Source organism: Aptenodytes patagonicus, chromosome W (assembly GCF_965638725.1).
Source record: "Aptenodytes patagonicus chromosome W, bAptPat1.pri.cur, whole genome shotgun sequence".
NCBI classification, from domain to species: Eukaryota; Metazoa; Chordata; class Aves; order Sphenisciformes; family Spheniscidae; genus Aptenodytes; species Aptenodytes patagonicus.
In genome coordinates, this window is record NC_134981.1 from 24,737,047 (window position 1) to 24,755,679 (window position 18,633).

The 18,633-nt window shown below is 41.2% G+C and overlaps 1 protein-coding gene across 2 annotated transcripts in view; it reads right to left on the reverse strand.

The window, feature by feature from the left end:
* Positions 1-18,633, reverse strand: part of LOC143172016 (transmembrane protein 161B-like) — a 50,432-nt gene that overhangs the window by 12,050 nt on the left and 19,749 nt on the right. For both annotated transcript variants that reach the window (XM_076361227.1, XM_076361228.1), the window contains 2 exons: positions 14,617-14,714; positions 11,346-11,502 (listed from right to left, as the gene is read on the reverse strand). In XM_076361227.1, the coding sequence (XP_076217342.1) occupies positions 11,346-11,502; positions 14,617-14,714 (255 nt within the window). The remainder of the gene's footprint in view (positions 1-11,345; positions 11,503-14,616; positions 14,715-18,633) is intronic.

Consider the following 18,633-nt stretch of genomic DNA (forward strand, 5'->3'; position numbering starts at 1 on the left):
AGACTGTTCTAAGATGTGCAAATGCTTTAAAAAGTAATATGTATTTGGCCAATTTGAGGTTAATTATGCTTTACAGTATTGTGGGAGTTTAATAAGCACGGGCACACAATCACATAATGGGTAGCTAGGAATACACTATTCTGGAATATAATTTTGTTTTCATTTAGGCTTACTGATAGCCAAATGCAATGGTATTCATTATCAACCTGAGAATAATTAAACCAAAGTTTAAATGTAAATTTTACATACTTGTAAGAATTTACTGAAGTTATATCGAACCAAAAATAAGACAATTGTATCTTCAATGTAAAATATCAAGCTAGATGAAAAACATTCCATCAGACTACACAACAGTGAATGCAGGGAAGTGAATAAATAAATTTTTAACCACAGTGGAGTTATACATGTTCTGTCAGAATGCACAACCCCAAGTGGGTGTATTCAAGATTCTTCATTGCAAAAATCCAGAGTTCAAAGACAAAAATATAGCACCATTCAAGTCACTGCATGTTTGTTGCTGAAATAATCTTGGTTAAAATACTTCCTCAGTCTTGACTTAACTATACGTGAATGCATGTTTGTACACATGCATACATCCATACACACAAATACGTATATATAGTACATATATATGTATACTGTGTATATAACATACACGGGTTTTTGTTCCTTTGGGGAGAAAAAGGTAGAAAAGGTAGAAAAGGTAGAAAAGGTGTTCCTCCTCACATAAGTCTCTCTTTTTTTCTGAAGAAAAACAGACACATTGAATTTTTTCTTCCCTCCTTGATTAAAGGCAAGACATTTTAGAAGACATGAGGCGAGAACGGAGAGATTTGTTGCCCTTTAGTTTAGAAACAAACAAAAAACCCCACACAATAAGCATTTAATGCAAAAGCTGTTCTTTCAAATGTCTGCTGAGCTTTCCCAAGTATAGAATCATAGAAAAGAATCATAGAATAGTTTGGGTTGGAAGGGACCTCTAAAGGTCATCTAGTCCAACCCCCCTGTCGTGGGCAGGGACATCTTCAACTAGATCAGGTTGCTCAGAGCCCCGTCCAGCCTGACCTTGAATGTTTCCAGGGATGGGACATCCACCGCCTCTCTGGGCAACCTGTTCCAGTGTTTCACCACCCTCAGCATAAAAAATTTCTTCCTTATATCTAGTCTAAATCTACCCCCCCTTTAGTTTAAAGCCATTCCCCCTTGTCCTGTCGCAACAGGCCCTGCTAAAAAGTCTGCCGCCATCTTTTTTATAAGCCCCCTTTAAGTACTGATAGGCTGCAATAAGGTCTCCCCGGAGCCTTCTCTTCTCCAGGCTGAACAACGCCAACCCTCTCAGCCTTTCTTCATAGGAGAGGTGTCCCATCCCCCTGATCATTTTCGTGGCCCTCTTCTGGACCCGCTCCAACAGGTCCATGTCTTTCTTTCTAAGTAGTCTTACAAAAGCTTCCAGGTAGTTTTACAAAATCTGTATCATTTCAATTAGATTTCCTTTTCTTAGTTTTCAGGACATCATGATTAGTGGAAGCAGCAAAATCTTAACTCTTTGCATAAGAGCAGAGAAGTTGTAAGAATTTTTATATATATAAATAAATGTCAGAAAAGACAAAACAGATTTTTTGCTTTAAAAACACCAAAAGATTCTGTCACTTAGAAATATTCAAACATCAGATAAAGTAACTTTGTGCTGGTTTTGGTGAGGGAGGGCAGGAAACACAGGGTATACATACAAACAGCAGGGAATGGGATGCCCCAAGAAGCACTTCTATCAATAATGGGATAAAATTTCTTAAATATGAAAACTTCTCCTCACAGGAAGCACAGACCTGCCTTATAAGAAATAGTGACCAGTGGCATGGGATTGTTGCTTAGATTATTATGTGACTATTTACTAAGCAAAAAAGTATGAAAAGATGAAACTTGTGTTTCTCTATTTTCGCGTGTATGCGTTCAAGATTTCTCAACGATCAAAGGTAATCAACTAACAGCACATTTAGTATTATCTAGGAAAGCAAAATCTATCCCATTCTCATTTTGATAAAAAAGAGATACTATATAGTCCGGTATTATATCTTAAGTCCTTTCCTCAGTGCCATAAATATGAACATCTAAGAGGTTATCTGCTCTGTTACCAAGCTGTTTTAAAAATGTTTATTGAATATTCTCCTTTTTAGTGCACTTCTAAACATAATTAGTTCCAAAATTATACAGTAGATTAAGATAATTTTTTTATAATATACTGTCAATTCTTACTGCTATGAGCTGCAGCACATTATAATTGATTTTTTTTTTCAAATGGCAGGCGATATCAAGTCTATGCTTAAATAAAGTACTTGGAGATCATTCCAGACATTACCTGCTTTAAATAACAAAAAAGGAAGACACAAAAAAGATTTTAAGTGTAAATTGTACACGTTTTTTCCACTACACAATAACATAATAATTTATATTTGCACTTTTTAAAATATTGGAAGTATTTTAAGATGTAGATTATGTGAAAATCTATTTTAGGGTATCTATTCGATAGAAACATTTGAACTGTCATCAGTTACTCTCTCAAGAAACCATGTGATTATGCAATATTGCACTTCATTAAGCTGCACACATTTAACATATGCATTGCTGTATTTCATCTATATGCAGAGAAGTACTCATATACGCACATTAGGGTGGCCTAACCACAGCATCTAACTTGACTCTTAAGTTTACAGTAATCAACTTAAACTCCCTTTATAGTTAACAGAAAGAACAGGTATCCCTAAAGGAAGACTTATCTCATCCTAAAAATAGGCACATAATAGGTCATACAGACTGTGTTCTGGAAAGGTCTGTTTCTCTACATTGACCATTAAAAGAGCATCAGGATGAACTTTAAACACTTAGAAGTTAGGCGAGATGACTCCCACCCTTATAAACATTTTAGTTTCTAGTAAAATACATAGAACTTTTGGATTCACAATTGAAAGCCAAATAAACTCCTCTATATTATTTCTAATTGTATGTAGACAGAAAAAAAAAATAGTTTAAGGCTTCCAGAGATTATTTCAAGATCTGATGACTGACTTTCCCTAGATCAACCTTCAATCAAGTTAAGGAAAGTCTGTTGCTTTCCTTTGCTATCCCATTGATATAACTACATATGAAGACATTTTTCAAAAGTAGCCAGTAAAGTTTCCTAATCTACTAATGAAATCAGGTTACTTAATCAGCTTTTCAGATGACAGACAGCTGCCCAACTGAGAAATACCTTACTTTTCCTATACCACATTAATTTTCCTAAATACCTTGCCTTTGCAACAGAAAGGATTGTGTACAGCACTGTTTGTTTAAAGGTTTACAACAGATAAAAAATTAAATAAGCTGACATATTTGTGTGTTGTACAAAGGCAATGATTTAAAATGTCATTCAGTTGTTCTCAATGATGAATTTTAAATAGCTGCATAAGCATAGTTTAAATTAGACACATGCTATTGTTAAGATAGATCATCTCTCAATGTTGTCCATCTTCACTCTATCCTCATGCACATTCCCCCCGCCAATGAAGTGCTTTGTTATTTTACAAACTCATCCCTTTGCAAGTATGCCAGCTGCAACTGCTACATTTAAAATTGCGATCAACCACTTAATTCACTAATTTTGAATATTTTTTCTGACAGAAGCCACCTTTCCAAATTTCAAAGTAATGGAAATCAGCAATCTGTGACTAGTGTCTATCTGCAACAAACTGTATAGCAAGAATAAAAAAAAAATTTAGTAACCAGAACATGTGACCTACAACACAATGCGTTTTCACAAACATTAAAGTTACTTTTGCAAGAAGTATTGCAAAACCTATTTTTAAGCCTAAATTCATGTTTAGCAGGTTGCGACCGATAATCTGTCTTTAGAAAAAAAACCAAAAAAACCTCAACATTTTTGTTTTGCAAAATCTTTTGTTACTCCTCTTCATGTATTGGAAACTGTTCAGTGTGTGCAGGCTATCACCATGAAAAGCCATCAATCAACTAACCCAGTATCCCATAGCCTTTCAAAAATATTAAATAGAGGGCAGGTGGTACAGCAGGTCTTCTAACTGCTGCCTCTAAGAAACATATTGTCATTGAATCTTCCTGAAAGTATAAAACAATTAAAAACTTTATTGTTCTGTTCTGCTAAAACAATAAGAGAGTTCTCTGTACTGAAACTATTTATCTGCATTGCCAACCGTGAGGTAACCAAGAATAGTCTATATTGCAGTCAAAAGGAAAGAGGGAGACACATGCCGACATTCCTCCTCTAGCTTTACACTGGCTAGGCTAGGTTGATCAGTCAGTACCAATGCAGATACAGAAGCTTGGAGTTTAGCATGGGCTGCCACTTGAACATTTACCCAATCTGACAGATGAATTCTGCATCTTTCACTGAGGTATCTCCTAATGCAGCTGCACAAATATTTCTGCACATTAAATATATTTAAAGCTAGCTTAGTTGTGCCTAGCAGAATTGCCATCAATGTAATGCCGATATACTCTAACCATGGAACTCAAGTACTAAACTAATGTATTACTCCTTTTACATTAAAATTCTGTTAAAACACAAATGTATGGACCAGTTTCCTGTTTGGAATTTTTTTCTGAGTATCTACACTACCAACATAAAAAAGCTACTAGTGGGTCACTGCACTGAAACAAAACATCTACCCCCAGAAGACATGGTCGAAAAAATTTCCAATCGGTCATCACTTCTATAAGCTTCTTTTGGCCGCTTTGCCAGCCAAGTCTCTAGTACAAGCCAATACCTCTTAATATACAGCCATGAAACAGGGAAAAGCATCTGTCACCAAAACACAAAACTGTTCTAGAATTATTTCTTGACATATCACATTGGTTCCTTTAAATTTAAAATATGGGGGTGCACTGGTTTTGACTGGGATAGAGTTAATTTTCTTCATAGTAGCTAGTATGGGGCTATGTTTTGGATTTGTGATGAAAAGAGTGTTGATAACGCAGGGATGTTTTAGTTATTGCTGAACAGTGCTTACACAGCATCAAGGCCTTCCTTATTTTGCTTTGCTTGCACGCGCAGCTTTTGCTTTCCCTATTAAACTGCCTTCATTTCAACCCATGAGTTTTCTCACCTTTACCCTTCCGATTCTCCCCCCCATCCCCCTGTGAGGGGAGTGAGCGAGTGGCTGCGTGGTGCTTAGTTGCTGGCCAGGGTTAAACCATGACAGGGGGGCAAACAAATATTTCAACAATTTATGATGAATCATTTCTGGTCTTGACATACTGAATTAGTAAATAGTTGTATGTTTTTAAGTATTTTCAGTATCCCAGAGGCCCAATGTCGAAACACAAGAATGAACCAGATTTCTTCTGAAACCTCTTTTCACTCGCCTAGGTTACAGTGATCACAAGAATTGTTTCATTAATACTTCCGTATACCACTCCTTGCACCAACACCCCCCCAAAAAAACCTGTAATGCCCAGAATAAGTTAACATATTTATAGAGATGTTAACTCTCTAATACAAAGTTCAGTTTAGACCGTGCTCCCTGGTACTGCAGTCTTCTGCATTGTCACTAACCCCTCAAACTGGACAGGACTAAACTACTTCATCCCATCTGCCCAGGAACCACACAGACATTTAAGCAAGCCCTATTCAATATCAGGAAGCAGTGATTTCACAAGGATTTCTACAAAACCACCTACTCTGTGGAGAAACCTCCAATAAAAACAAGGTCTCTTTCATGCCACAGAAAAAACAGTAAATAAAAGTTGTAGGAAGTGGCAGAAAACCAGTTCCACCATTTATTTCCTTTGTATAACTATTAAATGACTGTTCAACTATCTATTAATGGATAAGTAATTATATTTTCCATTGTATTCTCTCTTTCAAACTACACAAAAACATAGACTTTTTTTGAAGTGATTCATTAAAAACCCTAGAATTTAGACTCCGCTGTTTGACAATGCATTCAAAACAAAAGGTAACACTTTTTATACAGGTTTCCAATTTCCCAGAATTTATTTGTGAAGGCTTAGTCCTGCATACAAGGTCATTCTTCTCCAGGCTTTCCCAAATTTGTGTATGTTTTTAGAAGTGCCACATGAATTTTAAACTTTGAGTTCTCTATTCTTCCTCTTACCCCAAGAAACTACCAGAATTTCTTAAGAATTTTCCCTCTAAAGTATATTGTCTGCTACCAAAAACTCAAAAGAATATTGGTCCCTTAGCCAATACAAAAATCACACATGCTCAGGTAAAGAAATGCTAAAGCATGCAGTTAACTGTTCACAGTTTATTAAATAAAACTTAGCTTTTGGCATATGATCTTTTGATTTTAATACTATTCTATGTGATCTTACAGCTCAGAAATGTCATGCCAATATACACACTAAATTTAGTTTTGACCTAGCACAACTTGTCCTCTTACAGTGAAAAATTATTTGCTTCTGACAATGGACAAAAATCACCTGTCCATCTCCACAGAAGACCTTACATTTAAAATCCCATATATAATTATGGGATTTGATAATCTACATGAAGATATTTAAGGTGTGAAGCATGCTTCCTGCCAATGTCTCAAAGTAATTATCTTGTGGTTTCCTGTATGACTCATAAGTTCTAATGTATAGAAACTGCAATATTTCCTCTCTGCCATACTTCCCTTTCAGTCATTTAAGCAAGCTAGTAAGAAAATATAGGCCAATGTGCTTCTAACATGCAGGATACTAGCTCTGTTTCCATCTTATCCAGCTGCAAATGGGCAATTGGATCTCAAATGTTTGAGCCAGATTAGGACAAGGCTGAAAATACTGATTTAGGCTCAATTCATATAAAAAAGGCAGGTCAGAAAGAAAGAATCGGGAAAAGACCCTAATATCTATTTGCATTTTCACAGTACTGAGACAGAAAAAGCTTGCACAGCCATGCATCTCGATTCTTTTAGATTTCTGTGTTTGCTTTTGCCTCTGAATTGATGACCAAATTAAAGCAGTGATTAGGAGTGCATTTAAATACCACTGTAAGAATGGAATGTTGCAGTCTATTTTCCTACATAATCCATGCCAATATATAATTCACAACTTTGTCACCTAGAGTTGCAATTACTGTAGTATTATTTAAGTTGGTTACACCCAAGATTTATTTGAAAGATGAAGCAAATACAGGGCTTTGTCATCAGTAAATTTAAGAGTGTATTATGGCTATACTATCTGAAAATTGTTTTTCCATTAATTATATTAACCTCCCGCTCATTCTCAAAATGGGAGTTGAAGGTGTTGGCTTGCATCTCCGATTTCTTAAGTAGCAGTTGCTTCTCTCTCTCTCTCCTTCCCTCTGCCACAATTAAACTAGAAATCCTGACTTCATCCAACCAAATAAAAAAAAAGGCTGCTTAGTAACATAGCTATAATATCATTAAAGGTGTGCAAGAGCCAGACGCTAATTTTCCTGTCACCACCTGGCAGGTTAGAAAACCACCTTTTGGATTGTGGATCTGTCTGCTGACAGATAAGAGTCAATGGAGAAATAATTGGTCTGGAGGCAAGCTACTGCCAGTCGGTTATTTCATAATGCAAGTCAACTCCTCCATCTAAGTTCTCACTCATTAAAAGGAAAATTCTGGATATCATTTATACTTCAGGCTACGTGGAAAAGGTATTACTGTCCTTATTGTAAAGGCAGCACACACTTCAATAATTATCAAGTACAGACAAGCTTTAAGCATATCCAGAACTGTCAGTAAAAACTAACCAGAGGTCAAGGGGTTTACATGACATCACTAGCTAGTGCTAACACCAAAAAAGATCACAATAAGAATCTCTATGGAAGAAGAGGCATTTCCACAGAGGAATAAATTCTGAATATTCAAGTGCTACATTAAGTCTAACTTAGCACTTTATCTGGTTATTAGCTGTTCAGGGAGCAGAGCAGTTGCACAAATTCATTTTCTAACTCACATCTCCATAACCTACTTTCTTCCGGGCCCTTATTACATTGCTTCATCACCTCTCACATCTTTGAAAGGCAACTTTCCTCCCCAAAGAGTAAGTCTGGACTGGTCTCTGAAAACCAGCTAATTACTGCACAAGCATCAATGTCCGATACTGCTTTCTCCAGTACATCACAGCTGCTTCTTTTTATGATTTGATGTTGCTTGTTTCCTAAATGCTCTGCTTTTGTTTCCTTCAGTTTCAGAGGGGAGTTCAGCTTTTCACAGAACTTTGAAAACATAGTACCACCTCAGCTCCTACAACTGTCTACACATTTTATTTTCACATAAACTTCATTATAAGTATCTTGAAGTTCTTCTAAAAATATGAATTCACACATGCATCTTTGCAATAAATGATTGTATACAGTATTGTACTATTCAGCTAAGGAAGCATCAGACTAAACATATCAAAACCAAAAAGTGTGCAGTAAATTGCACATTTCTCCCAACATTTAAATACTTTCTGGTACAAAAATCTCTTCCTGATTGCCCAGCTGGGCAAAAACAAATTAGTTTAGAACCATTACAGATGAGCACTAACTTTTTGTTCACATACATAAGATGCTTTCCATAAATAATCTGGTATTAATATTTAAAAGCCATTGATATCAGCATATCCAAAGAGCATGTATAGCGTATACATTACCTGACAATAGCACTAGCACACACAATCCTTTTTCCAAATATTAAATCATATAATCATAGAATGGTTGAGGTTGGAAGGGACCTCTGGAGGTCATCTGGTCCAACACCCCTGCTCAAACAGGGCCACCTAGAGCCAGTTGCCCAGGACCATGTCCAGACGGCTTTTGAATATCTCCAAGGAGGGAGAGTCCACAACCTCCTTGGGCAACCTGTGCCAGTGCTCAGTCACCCTCACAGTAAAAAAGTGTTTCCTGACGTTCTGTGTGTCCTGATCTCTAGGGAACAGCTTCATGCAGCTCTAATCAATTATTAAATGTGCTTACTCTTGGTTTTTACAAGCGAGTTTAAAACCAGTATTTCACAGTAGTTTTGGAACTATATTTTGCATCAAACAACACAATAAACTTGTCACCAAATTGCAAAAACTTCAAAGTTTCTTCCCTTGTTAATCAAAATCCATTCCTTTGGATTCAGCAGGGACTAAGTAAACATTCACGCCCAGATTCTCTGTTTACCTTACAAAGCTTCCATGTACATAGTGTGAAAATCTACATACATATATACATATATCAATTATGTACAGGAGAAAAGGAAGCGTGTCAGAACATCTTGCCATTGCTAATTCACTTCAAGTACAAGGAAAAAGTAAGATGTCAGGGTTACACGGCTATCCAAACAAAGGAGACAATGTTTTGTAAATATTATGTCTAGGCTGCCCTTGGTGTGTTATCAGGAGAGCTAATAAAACTGGCTAGCAGGCAGAGCTCAGCCTCTCTGACGTACTGTCTGCTAGAACCTTTGAATCCTATGTTTTTGTCTCTGGTCTTGGGCCTGCCCTGACAACTAGCTTGGAGAGATCTTCCCCACTGGGAATACTGGGTGAAGATGTCTGGTCCCCAAGCCCCCTGCAGGTGCATCTGCAGAGGATGCTGTGGAAGCTCTGCAGTGGTGTATGGAGCGGATACAACAGCTTGAGTCACAGTATTCGCGGGAACTGGGGTCGTTACTGGGTGAGATACGGGAGAAGACTCAAGCCTTGATAGAGCAGCTCTGTCGTCGTGTAGAGGCTCTAGAAAGGACAGGCTCTGCTTCACCTCCCTCAGTCACCCTCACAGTAAAAAAGGGTTTCCTGATGTTCAGCGGGAACCTCCTGTGTTTCACTTTGTGCCCATTCTTCTTGTCCTGTCACTGGGCACCACTGAAAAGAGCCTGGCTCCGTCTTCTTTGCACCCTCCCTTCAGGTATTTGTATACATTGATGAGATCCCCCCCCCGAGCCTTCTCTCCTCTTGGCTAAACAGTCCCAGCTCTCTCAGCCTTTCCTCATAGGAGAGATGCTCCAGACCCTTCTTCATCTTCGTGGCCCTTCACTGGACTCTCTCCAGTATGTCCAGGCCTCTCTTGTACTGGGGAGCCCAGAACTGGGCACAGTACTCCAGGTGGGGCCTCACCAGCGCTGAATAAAGTGGAAGGATCACCTCCCTCGACGTGTTGGCAATACTTTGTCTAACGCAGCCCAGGATACCATTTGCCGCCTTTGCAGCAAGGGCACATTGCTGGCTCATGTTCAACTTGGTGTCCACCAGGACCCCCAGGTCATTTTCTGCCAAGCTGCTTTCCAGCTGGGCGGCCCCCAGCATGTGTACTGGTGCATGGGGTTATCCCTCCCCAGGTGCAGGACTTGGCACTTCCCCTTGTTGAACTGCATGAGGTTCCTGTCAGCCCAATTCTCCAGCCTGTTGAGGCCCCTCTGGATGGCAGCATGACCCCCTGGTGTATCAGCCACTTCTCCCAGTTTGGTGTCATCAGCAAACTGGCTGGGGGTACACTCTGCCCCATCATCCAGATCATTAACGAAGATGTTGAACAGGACTGGACCCAGTATTGACCCCTGGGGTACACCGCTAGTCACTGGCTTCCAACTAGACTTTGCGCTGCTACTGATCACCATCCTCTGGGCCCAGCCATTCAGACAGTTTTCAGTCCACCGCACCGTCTGCTCATCCAGCCCATACATCAACAGCTTCTCTATGAGGATCTTATGGGAGACAGGGTCAAAGGCCTTCCTGAAGTCCAGGTAGACAATATCCACTGCTCTCCCCTCATCTACCAAGCCAGGCATTTCATCATAGAAGGTTATCAGGTTGGTTAAGCAAGACTTCCCCTTGGTGAAGCCATGCTGACTACTCCTGGTGATTTTCCTGTCCTTCATATGCCTGGAAATGGTTTCCAGGATTAGCTGCTCCATCACCTTCCCAGGTGAGGCTTACTGGCCTGTAGTTCCCTGGGTCCTCCTTCTTGCCCTTCTCGAAGATAGGAGTGACATTTGCTTTCTTCCGGTCTTCGGGCACTTCTCCCAACCACCATGATTGATCAAAGATAATCAAGAGTGGCCTAGCAATGACATCTGCCAGCTCCCTCAGCAGTCGTGGGTGCATCCCATCAGGGCCCATGGACTTATGTATGTCTGGTTTGGTTAAGTATTCCCTGACCTGATCCTCTTCCGCCAAGGGTATATCTTCCTTGCTCCAGACTTTCCTTCTGGTCTCTTGGGCCTGGGATTCCTGAAGGCTGGTCTTCCTAGTAAAGACTAAGGCAAAGGCGGTGATAAATATATGTTTGTTTATTCTGCAAATCAACAATACATAGATTTCTATGAATTGAAGAATGATGTAAGCTATTTGGAACAGATAGAATTATTTTAAAAAACAGTAAAGGATACACTGCAAAGGCCAAGACAAGCAGACACCACACTACACTGATATTCATTTCTTGTGAGGGCTTCATGATACTGCAATAGGCTTCAGTCACCACATACACAACTGTAGCTGCAACAGTGAAATCCACCAGCCACTGATATTCAGGAAAATAATGCAATGCTGAAAAATACAAGTTTGCAAATCTTAAAAGTACAATGATATTTTTAAGGCAATTACCAACATATACAAAAAGGGATGACAATTAAAAATTATTTTCAAATAATTGAGGTCTAGATCCAATCTAGATCCAGATTATCCAAGTTAAAGAGCCACTTATTTTTTCACTCAGCAACCTCTCCTTTTAACCTGAACTTCACTCTTCACCTCTGTTGCTTGATACTGGATTACTACTCAGTAATTTATAAGGTTACAAGATTTTACTATTTTATCATCTCAGCTTTTATGCATTAACCTGCTAACTTAAAAAATCATGGCTAATTTAGATCTCAAAATCAAGATAAAAAATGGTTATCCACTGAAGTCTAGCGACAATTCTAGGTAAGAGCTTTGATTCTCTGTTTAAGATTAAAAGCTCATTGACAATCATTTAATGTACTATATATAATTGCTTCCTCTTTTTCTTTAAAAAACCCAAACTTAAAACATTGATGGTTTGTTCTTCAAGATTTTGATAACATCTCTTGTATAGCAATAACTCATTGTGTAAACGCCATCCTAAACATTCTGGGGAACATACTGTGTTCCATGCAGGTTGGGTGATTTAAAAAGAGAGAGTTTTTCTTTCTCCCATAGATGCTAGGAACTGCAAAGAACAATTCTTGACAATGAAGTGCAGTCTGCCCCTCTGCATTGGGTTTGTGTGGCAAGGTTTTGGTAGCGGGGGGGCTACAGGGGTGGCTTCTGTGAGAAGATGCCAGAAGCTTGAATGTGAATGAAGAAGCTGTGAATGGAGTTAAATCCAGTTGGCGGCCGGTCACGAGCGGTGTTCCCCAGGGCTCAGTTTTGGGGCCGGTCTTGTTCAATATCTTTATCGATGATCTGGATGAGGGGATTGAGCGCACCCTCAGTAAGTTTGCAGACGACACCAAGTTGGGCGGGAGCGTTGATCTGCTGGAGGGTAGGAAGGCTCTGCAGAGGGACCTGGACAGGCTGGATCGATGGGCCGAGGCCAACTGCATGAGGTTCAGCAAGGCCAAGTGCTGGGTCCTGCACTTGGGCCACAACAACCCCATGCAGCGCTACAGGCTTGGGGAAGAGTGGCTGGAAAGCTGCCTGTCGGAAAAGGACCCGGGGGTGCTGGTCGACAGCCGGCTGAACGCGAGCCGGCAGTGTGCCCAGGCGGCCAAGAAGGCCAATGGCATCCTGGCCTGTATCAGAAATAGTGTGGCCAGCAGGAGTAGGGAAGTGATCGTGCCCCTGTACTCGGCACTGGTGAGGCCGCACCTCGAATACTGTGTTCAGTTTTGGGCCCCTCACTACAAGAAGGACGTTGAGGTGCTGGAGCGTGTCCAGAGAAGGGCAACGAGGCTGGTGAGGGGTCTGGAGAACAAGTCTTATGAGGAGCGGCTGAGGGAACTGGGGTTGTTTAGCCTGGAGAAAAGGAGGCTCAGGGGAGACCTCATCGCGCTCTACAACTACCTGAAAGGAGGTTGTAGCGAGGTGGGTGTCGGTCTCTTCTCCCAAGTAACTAGCGATAGGACGAGAGGAAATGGCCTCAAGTTGCGCCAGGGCAGGTTTAGATTGGATGTGAGGAAAAATTTCTTTACTGAAAGAGTGGTTAAACATTGGAACAGGCTGCCCAGGGAAGTGGTTGAGTCCCCATCCCTGGAGGTATTTAAAAGACGAGTAGATGAGGCACTTAGGGACATGGTTTAGTGGGCATGGTGGTGTTGGGTTGATGGTTGGACTCGATGATCTTAGAGGTCTTTTCCAACCTCAGTGATTCTATGATTCTAAGCTTCCCCCATGTCTGACAGAGCTAGTGCCAGCCGGCTCCAAGACGGACCTGCCGCTGGCCAAAGCTGAGCCAATCTCTCCCTGTCCTTATCTCGATCCACGAGCCTTTCGTTATATTTTTTCTCTCCCCTGTCCAGCTGAGGAGGGGGAGTGATGGAGCGGCTTGGTGGGCACCTGGTGGCTAGCCAAGGTCAACCCACCACACCCTCTCAAACACCTTCCTACATCAATGAGGTTAAAAAGTTACAGAATATTACTGAGCATTTGTCTTCTGACTACAAGGTATCTGATGTCAAAAACATGAAATTGGTTGAACTCAGGTATTTCAATGAAAGTCTGATATTTATTTTGAAATAACTATTTGGTTAGATTTAACATATATTTGCATATATAACTTTTTAAAGATACTTAAACCCTACACTGTATCAGTATCTATAAACTGATGCTTGTTTTATTCTCAGGGAGACCCATTAATACTATTACTTGAAGCAAATAACACTAATTGAAAATTGTGAATGCTTTGCTTACGTGCCAGTTTTAAAAAGCTGTGCATTTCTGTTACAGGTCTTTTCAGCACTGTCCTAGATAATTTAAGCTGCAACATCTCCTGCTCAGCTCTATGCTTTCCTTCTATCTTTTTATATTTATGCATACAATGCATGCATATAAAAATGTGGCTAGGAGGAAAATATGTATCACATGTATACATATCCATATATGACTTTTATGTAACAGAAAAATCGGCTATGTTTAAGGAGTCAAAAATTAGCATTTATAAAAAAGCCTATTAACTTTCAAAACAAAGGCTGTGTATTTCTGCAGTATTACTTTTGGTTTCTAAATATTTTACTTCAAAATTTCAGATGTGTGGGTGAAAGAACTAGGTTTCAGTGATACAGAACATTTCCTATTTTAGAAGAGCAGAAAGTGTGTTTCAACATCTGCCAGTTATCATTTTCTTGTACAAAGCTATTTTTATGTCTGTTTCAAATACAGTGAGTGATGTGATCCTTTTGGTGTTGTCTCATATTGCTAGGGATGCCTAATGCAGCAATAGATATGCTTTATGCTGGATTTCACCTACTCATCCTTTTTTCTAATACTGCTATTAAGATGTCACCCATGGAACAACAAAAGAGATTTAGCCCTAATTTTTGCTTTCTCGCTTTCTTTCTTTATAATCAGTTGTACTGTTATTCTTTCATTATCTATTGAAAAAAGATATTCCAGTATTTATTGCAAATAAACACTCGATAGAAAACAACATCAGGATATATTTGATATAATATGTTGTTGTTTGCATCCACTTATTCTTACCTATAGTGTCCCTTTCAGTCACAGACTTTGTTTCCAGATGAAGATCAATGTCTTTTGGAATGGTTAGGGGCTTGTTTTCAATATGACCATTATATTTTCTGTAAAAAAAAAAAAAGTAAATAAATAAAATACACACAGATACAACAAAACTAACTTGTTCATTACATAATAGCATTTCAAATTTAAGTAGTATGCAGACCAGACCATTTTTTTTCCCCACGTACAAACATTTTCATCTAGCTAGGTAAAAGCATTAATTCAAGTTCAAATAAGCACATATCTTGAGAAACAACCAGGTATGTCAATAATTATTAGCTTCACCTTGCAAGCCTCTGAAATACTACTGTGGTTACACATACAGGTCTAAATGTCATCTATATATGTCCTGAGTATGTATTAGGACAGGATCTGGTGGGCACCATCTACTCCAACACACCGGTTTCCTCTGAAAGGAAGCTTCACTGTTCAGACAGGAAGGAAGCTATAGGGTGTGTTGTGAAAATTCCCTTTCCTAACTATTATATCAATCAGTCTTTATAGTATGAAAGTGTATTAACTTTGTTTATATATATATTAGTTCACATTATACACTGTGATGTAATGAGGTAGTGGAATTTTACTGGAGACTTTGGTATTGTTCATGCTTAAGTAAAACAAACTGAAGGACAGCCCGGCCCTGGAAAGAAGGACTTTGCTTCTTGGAAGCTTAGAGCTGCCCATGAAGGATAAAGGATACCCCTGGACAACCAAGATAACGCCAGCATCCTAGCCCCTCTGACATGTCTTTGAAACCCTCCCAGCATCGTCTGGCGTCATAGATAAGTAACTATAGCAAGACTGACTCCAGGGACGTCTGGATCAATAGACAAGCAGCAAGAATGCTGCAGAAATATAGTTGCTTTGCAAAGTTTTCCTATGATTAGTAATCGGTACTATGGGTGTTAGTGATTAGTCAAATCGTGTTGTACCTGAATGTTTGAAGGGTATAAGAACCCCGTGTAAAACCACATTCGGGGTGCCCCAATCTGGCTGCGACACTTCATGCGCATGAATAAATACTTACCCTTATAATTCTATACTTTGTGTCCTAGCCTCTCTCCTCGGTTGGCACGGGCCAGTTACGAATTTTTGTGACAGGTGTTCCAATTGGTTCCCCCAGCTTTAACAGTTTATTGATATGACTACAGGTACAGTGCAGAACATAACTGAAGAAAATCAAAGCTAATTTGGGACTTTTCAGTTGAGGTCTAGGCTAGTAGACTAAAAGACAGCAGTGTTAAAGTCTTCGGATTGAAAGTAAGTAAATGAGTAAGACATAGAATCATAGAATCATTGAGGTTCTTGGGAGTGTTAATTTATTGATCATTCACTGGAAATAACAAGCAATAATCGATCTCAGAAGATAACCAAAGTTGTTAGGAAAAAATAAATATCAAATTTTCAAAATAGCATTGGGTCCTTTTGTCACAATAGGGTGCTTAGCAAGTATGTCACCTGAGCTGGACTAACCTAGATCCTTGAAAGATCTATCCTACTAGCCATCAAGCAAAGACAAATTTAAGATAGTTTTCTAATCTAAAAGGAAACATAAAAATACCATACTTATTTCAATTCATATCCTGCTTATGAAAATAAGCCCCAAAACACGTATCACTGCATTAGTAATCCTAGAAAACTAATACAATTTAAAAAGTAATAACCCAGCATGCTCTCTTTGGGCAAAGCAACAAAGCTAAGTACATTGTGATGCAGAGGCAGGGTTCAAAGCTGTGTTCCAGGTTTTAACCACTCCTGCACAGCATGACAGCAATATACAGAAGCTTCATAAAGAATCACACAAAGATCCATTTACTCCTATCATACTAGGTGGTTATTTGCTTATACAAAGGGAAAGAATAAGGCAAGCAAAGGTTGATCCTCACACTGATAAACCCTTACTGGCTTCCAGCATTAAGCAACTTGGGGATAACCTGAGCCAGGGGTTGCAACCTCTGAAACCATCATTTTTAATAAGTTATATGAATTTGTTGAATACCTTTCTGAACCAGTCTGAAATCTGTTGACCTTCAAAGTATCTCGTAGCAGCAAGTTCCACAATTTGTGTCCCAAATTAAAAAGTGCTTAAACCTACTCTAATTTAATTCAGCATCTCCTTGTATAACATGGCAGTAAGTTTATTACTCCCTATCCACCTTCTTGCAAAGTGGATACATACCTCTAGCAAAACCGTCCCTCAATCAGTTCCTAGACTAGTAAATCTTAGCCTACTCCTCCTTATGTGGAAGCCTTACTTCTGGTCATCATTGTTGGCCTTTTCTAGTTCTACTAAATAGTCTTTAAAATACCGTACAAACAAAAGTACGTCTTATAATATAGAATACGAAGTTAGATTATGTTTTCCAATTGGGATAGTGCTTTTCCCGGTGATCGCGCGAAGGCCAGCTTTCTTTTGTCCCGTTCGGGTTTTTTAACCCCCTGCTCAGTCTGCGCCAGAGGGGGCAGAGTGTGGCAGAGTACACCGCGGATTTCCTGCGCATGTCGTCGGAGCTGAATTGGGGGGGGATGACCTTTTGTTACCGCTCTATATTCACGGCCTGGCCGGCGATGTCCGTACAGAGGTAGCCCGAAGGCTGGCGCCGGAAGATTTTGCAGGTTGCCACTAAACGTGCTTCTGAAGCGGAGCAGCTTTTGCGCTTGCCTGGTTCTGCTCCGGTTTCGGGCCCCGGCTCCCTCCCGGCGCCCCCCCTGCTTGGCGGGGGGGCAGGCACCATGCTGGCGGTGCCGGGGGTGGGGCCCGTGTGGCCGGGACGGGAGCTCGGACGGCGGTGGCTCCTCCCCGAGTCCGCCCTGCCCGCCTCCGCCCTGCTGTTCGCGGCAGGGTTTGCCCAGCCCCCCTCTCCCCCTGCTGAGGACTCTGCCGAGGAGACGGTTGATTTGGCTACCTTTGGGAACAGTTGGGATTTTCCACTGTTTTCTGAATTCTCCCTTTCAGCGCCCGGTATTGTGGGGTCGAGAAACAGCTCCGGCCAGCGCGGGAAGGGAGGTCGCCGCCGGCGTAGATGGGGCGAGCCCGGGTGCCCCGCTCCTCACGGTGTCGGTCTCGCTTCCGCTCCCGGACGGCAGAGCGGTCGCTGCTGAGGCCCTGGTGGACTCTGGCTCTTGTAGGAATATGATTTCTGCAGAGTCTGTAAAAAAGGCTCGTGCGCCAATAGAGCGCCGATCTGTCCCTTGCTCGATTTTTGCTACTGACGGGAAACCCGACGGCGGTGGTCCCACTGAGTGGCAGACCCCGCTCCTGCAGCTCTCCGTCGCCCCAGGATGTTGGGGGTTTATTTCTTTTTCTGTCCTCTCTATGCCCTTTTATCCAATCATCCTGGGCACGCCTTGGTTAGTCCGGCACGATCCGGTGGTCGGTTGGGCACAGAGACGAATTTACCTTCCTGTGGATGAAGTGCGGGAGGTGCTGCTGCCTCCCCCCTCCCGCCGCAGCCAGCGGGGTACAGCGCTCTCTCCCGGCGCCGGTGGCTGTTGCTGGCCACGGTTCCGAGCAGGCCCTAGTGCCCGCCGGCTGTCCCGTGCCGGCAGCGCCAACTCCCCCGAGCCACCTGCTGGCCTGTTGGGGGCGCTGCCGCCCGAATTTAAGGACTTGAGCAAAAGCGAGCAGAGACCTTAACACACCCCCCCCCCCCCCCCCCCCCATCAGGTGTATGATTGTTCCATCGAGCTGTTCCCAGACGCTCCTCTCCCTTCGGGCCATATCTGTCCTCTGTCACAGCCAGAGATGGTGGCCTTGAAGGCTTATACTGAAGACGGTTTAGCCTGGGGTTTTATTCAATACTTCACTTCCCTCCCTTGGTGCCACTATAATTTTTGTAAAGAAGGATGGAAGCTTGAGGCCATGCATGGAGTATCAGGGATTGAATAATATCGCCGTCAAGAACCCAGTACCCCCTGCCCCTCATTCCTGAGTTGTTGGAGCATTTACAGGGGGCATGCTGGTTTACTAAAGCGGCTTAT